This window comes from Orbicella franksi, chromosome 8 (genome assembly GCF_964199315.1).
Source record: "Orbicella franksi chromosome 8, jaOrbFran1.1, whole genome shotgun sequence".
Classification (NCBI taxonomy): Eukaryota; Metazoa; Cnidaria; class Anthozoa; order Scleractinia; family Merulinidae; genus Orbicella; species Orbicella franksi.
The window spans coordinates 15,764,551-15,767,276 of record NC_138152.1 but is presented as its reverse complement, the minus strand read 5'-3'; the positions used below and the strand labels follow the sequence as shown (position 1 = coordinate 15,767,276).

Below are 2,726 nucleotides of genomic sequence, written 5' to 3'. Positions count from 1 at the left end.
AAAAAAGAAAAGAAAGAAAGAAAGAGAAAAACCGCTTGGGAATATATTTTCGTTTATCGCCAATGCTTTCTATTATTCATGTGCTGCTGTACAGGTGCAAACATTGATTAATTTACACCATTTATAAAAGAATTCAGCACTTAGTTTTAGAACTTTCACAAGCCGTATAGGTACGTATATGGTTTATAAACTACAATTCTCCTTGACAAAAGACTGACTTGGATACTCGAGGATACTGCATAGAATAAACAGAGAACGCATCCTAAAAGCTCGAGCGGTATTAAAATTCTAATGTTGAACATCTTGTCAACCAGATGACTCGTCTTATTGGAAGGTTTGATGGGCGAGAAATTTATGTAGCAAGAGTCAGTTTAAGACTGTCAACCGATTTTTGAGGAAGGGCTAAGAAAATTCGTTTATTATTTTTGCGCCAGTTAACGGCCTCAAGCCAAACAATGATCCCGCCATTTTTTACATTACTACGTGAGAAAAAGCACATGAAAACTCATTTGCGTGCGTAAGATAAAGAAACTAAGCGACAATGTCGGAAAATGGAATAAATCCGCCTTCGGTAGCACGTAAATAGAGTGTCATTACTACGTGAAAAAAAGTAGATGAAAACTCGTTTGCGTGCGTAACATAAAGAAACTAAACGACAATGTCGGAAAAAGTAATAATCCTGCCTTCGGTAGCACATAAATAGAGTGTCATTGCTACGTGAAAAAAGCAGATGAAAACTCAGTTGTGTGCGTAAGAGGAAACTAAACAACAATGTCGGAAAACGCGAATACATCGATGAATGGAACACAGCCATTAAGCTGCTACAATCTTACAGCAGAAAAAATCGGAAAAACCTTCGCTTATTGCCTCATTCTTCTTGTTTCGTTGGCTGGGAACACATCCATCGTAATAATTGTCTACAAGACGAAAACCATGAGAAAATCCATCAACTTTTTAGTAGTAAATATGGCCATGTCCGATCTGCTGTATCCGATTTTCGTTATCCCTCGGATTGTAACAGAGTTGTACGTGGACTCCTGGTTGATCAGTGGTGTTCTTGGCCAGGCCATGTGTAAGCTTGTTCACTTCTTCCAAGATATCTCCGCTGTTGTATCTATCGAGAGCCTGGCTCTGATAGCAGTGGATCGATTTGGAGCTGTGGTGTTTCCTCTCCGTTGCCCTTTTATCAGTTCAAAGCTGTGCCCCTTCTTCATTCTCGCCACTTGGATCGTCGCGATGGCTATCCACTCTCCAGATGTCATGGTCTTCAAACTTGTTGAATCTCCGGGAAGACTGGCTTGTGCTACCAAGTGGAATGAAGTCTTTGGAGAGTCCTCATCCATAGCAAATTACTATCTGGCACTGACAGTTATAATATTTTACATCCCTTTGGTGTTGATAGCCATACTTTACGTTATCATCTATTATAAGCTGAAGGCACATACGATTCCAGGCGAGCAGTCAGTGGTCAGCGCTGCCGAGCAACAACGTGTGAAGCGAGAGCGGAATGTGCTAAATATGGCCATTGCTATTGTGTTAGGGTTTGCAGTTTGCTGGGTCCCTTTTAGTATTATTATCATACTATATTACTATGCATGGCCCAAAAGTTTTATTTGTGGTATGTACTATATTTCGTCTATTGCTAAGTTGATGTCTCGCGCAAATTGTGCAGTAAATCCATCCATCTGTTTTATGTTTAGTGGAAATTACCAGCAGGGACTTAAGAACCTTTTCAGCTTTCGTTCTACAATTCAGCCGGCTCCTAATCAAGTCGGGGTTCAGCCGTTTCGGTCATAAATAGGGTATCGATTTTGGCCATTTTTGCCTAAGCAAGTAGGACCCTTCAGAAATTATGTTTACGGCAACAGTGTACGTGAGGGTCAGGCCATAAATAGGGTATCGAAATTTTGGTCAGGTCATAAATACGGAAGAGAAAATCGCAGATTTTGGTCATAAATAAGGTAAGGGTTTTGTGAAGCGGGCCGCACACCCCCACCCAATTTTTCTGATAGTCCCCCTCTCCCCTCTCGAGAATCTTTCCTGGCAGATGTACCTTTACCGCCCGCTGATATCTTGACATTTCAATTATCTCTCCACGTGATCTGACATTGTCATACTAACAGCATTTTGACATGCATATCAATCGAAACGTCGCCTATTTGACAGTAGTCTTTGTTTCGTCCAGGTTTCTAGAGCAGCATTACAGAACTAGTACCTTTTTTTACATTTTAGCATCGTTTTGGATAATATTTCATTTATTAACTCCAGGATGGCGGATCCAAGATGGCCGAGGGTGTCATATAATGAACACTTGTCTTTTTACGACGAAAACCCACGGGATTTGTGATAGATATACACAGCTATTCCTCCTCTCCCCCCCCCCCCCCCCCCCTGGCCACGTCCCTTGTATCATGGAAGGAGTCTGAGTCTGCTAGTACGTCTCAGATTTAACAACTTTACATGCACATCCAGACTGGATCAAGTGCGGTATGGTGATTAGATGCTTCCACAATACCGACCTAGAACTTGGAGGCTCCTTGGAATTAGCAAAAATCCTAACTGTAAGCTGAGGAAAGACGCCTTATTGAACCCATTGCTGAGATCTAAGAAATCCAAAATTCATTAAAAGCTAAGAATTAAGTTGGTATTACCATCGATAGCTGAGAAATTGCAGACATTTTAATGCCATAGAACTGACACTCCCGATAGCTGGTGATAAGCCTTTA

General features: G+C 41.2%; 1 protein-coding gene across 1 annotated transcript; it reads left to right on the top strand.

Annotated features, from left to right (window-relative positions):
• Window positions 1-586: 586 nt before the first annotated feature.
• On the top strand, window positions 587-2,377 carry LOC145494789 (QRFP-like peptide receptor). The gene has a single exon (XM_081474362.1). The coding sequence runs from the start codon at window positions 772-774 to the stop codon at window positions 1,795-1,797; it is 1,026 nt and encodes a 341-aa protein (XP_081330488.1). The 5' UTR covers window positions 587-771; the 3' UTR covers window positions 1,798-2,377.
• The last annotated feature ends 349 nt before the right edge of the window (window positions 2,378-2,726 follow it).

Bases quoted from the DNA above. Each gene is read 5' to 3' on its own strand.
- LOC145494789 (XM_081474362.1), top strand. From the start codon at position 772: ATGTCGGAAAACGCGAATACATCGATGAATGGAACACAGCCATTAAGC.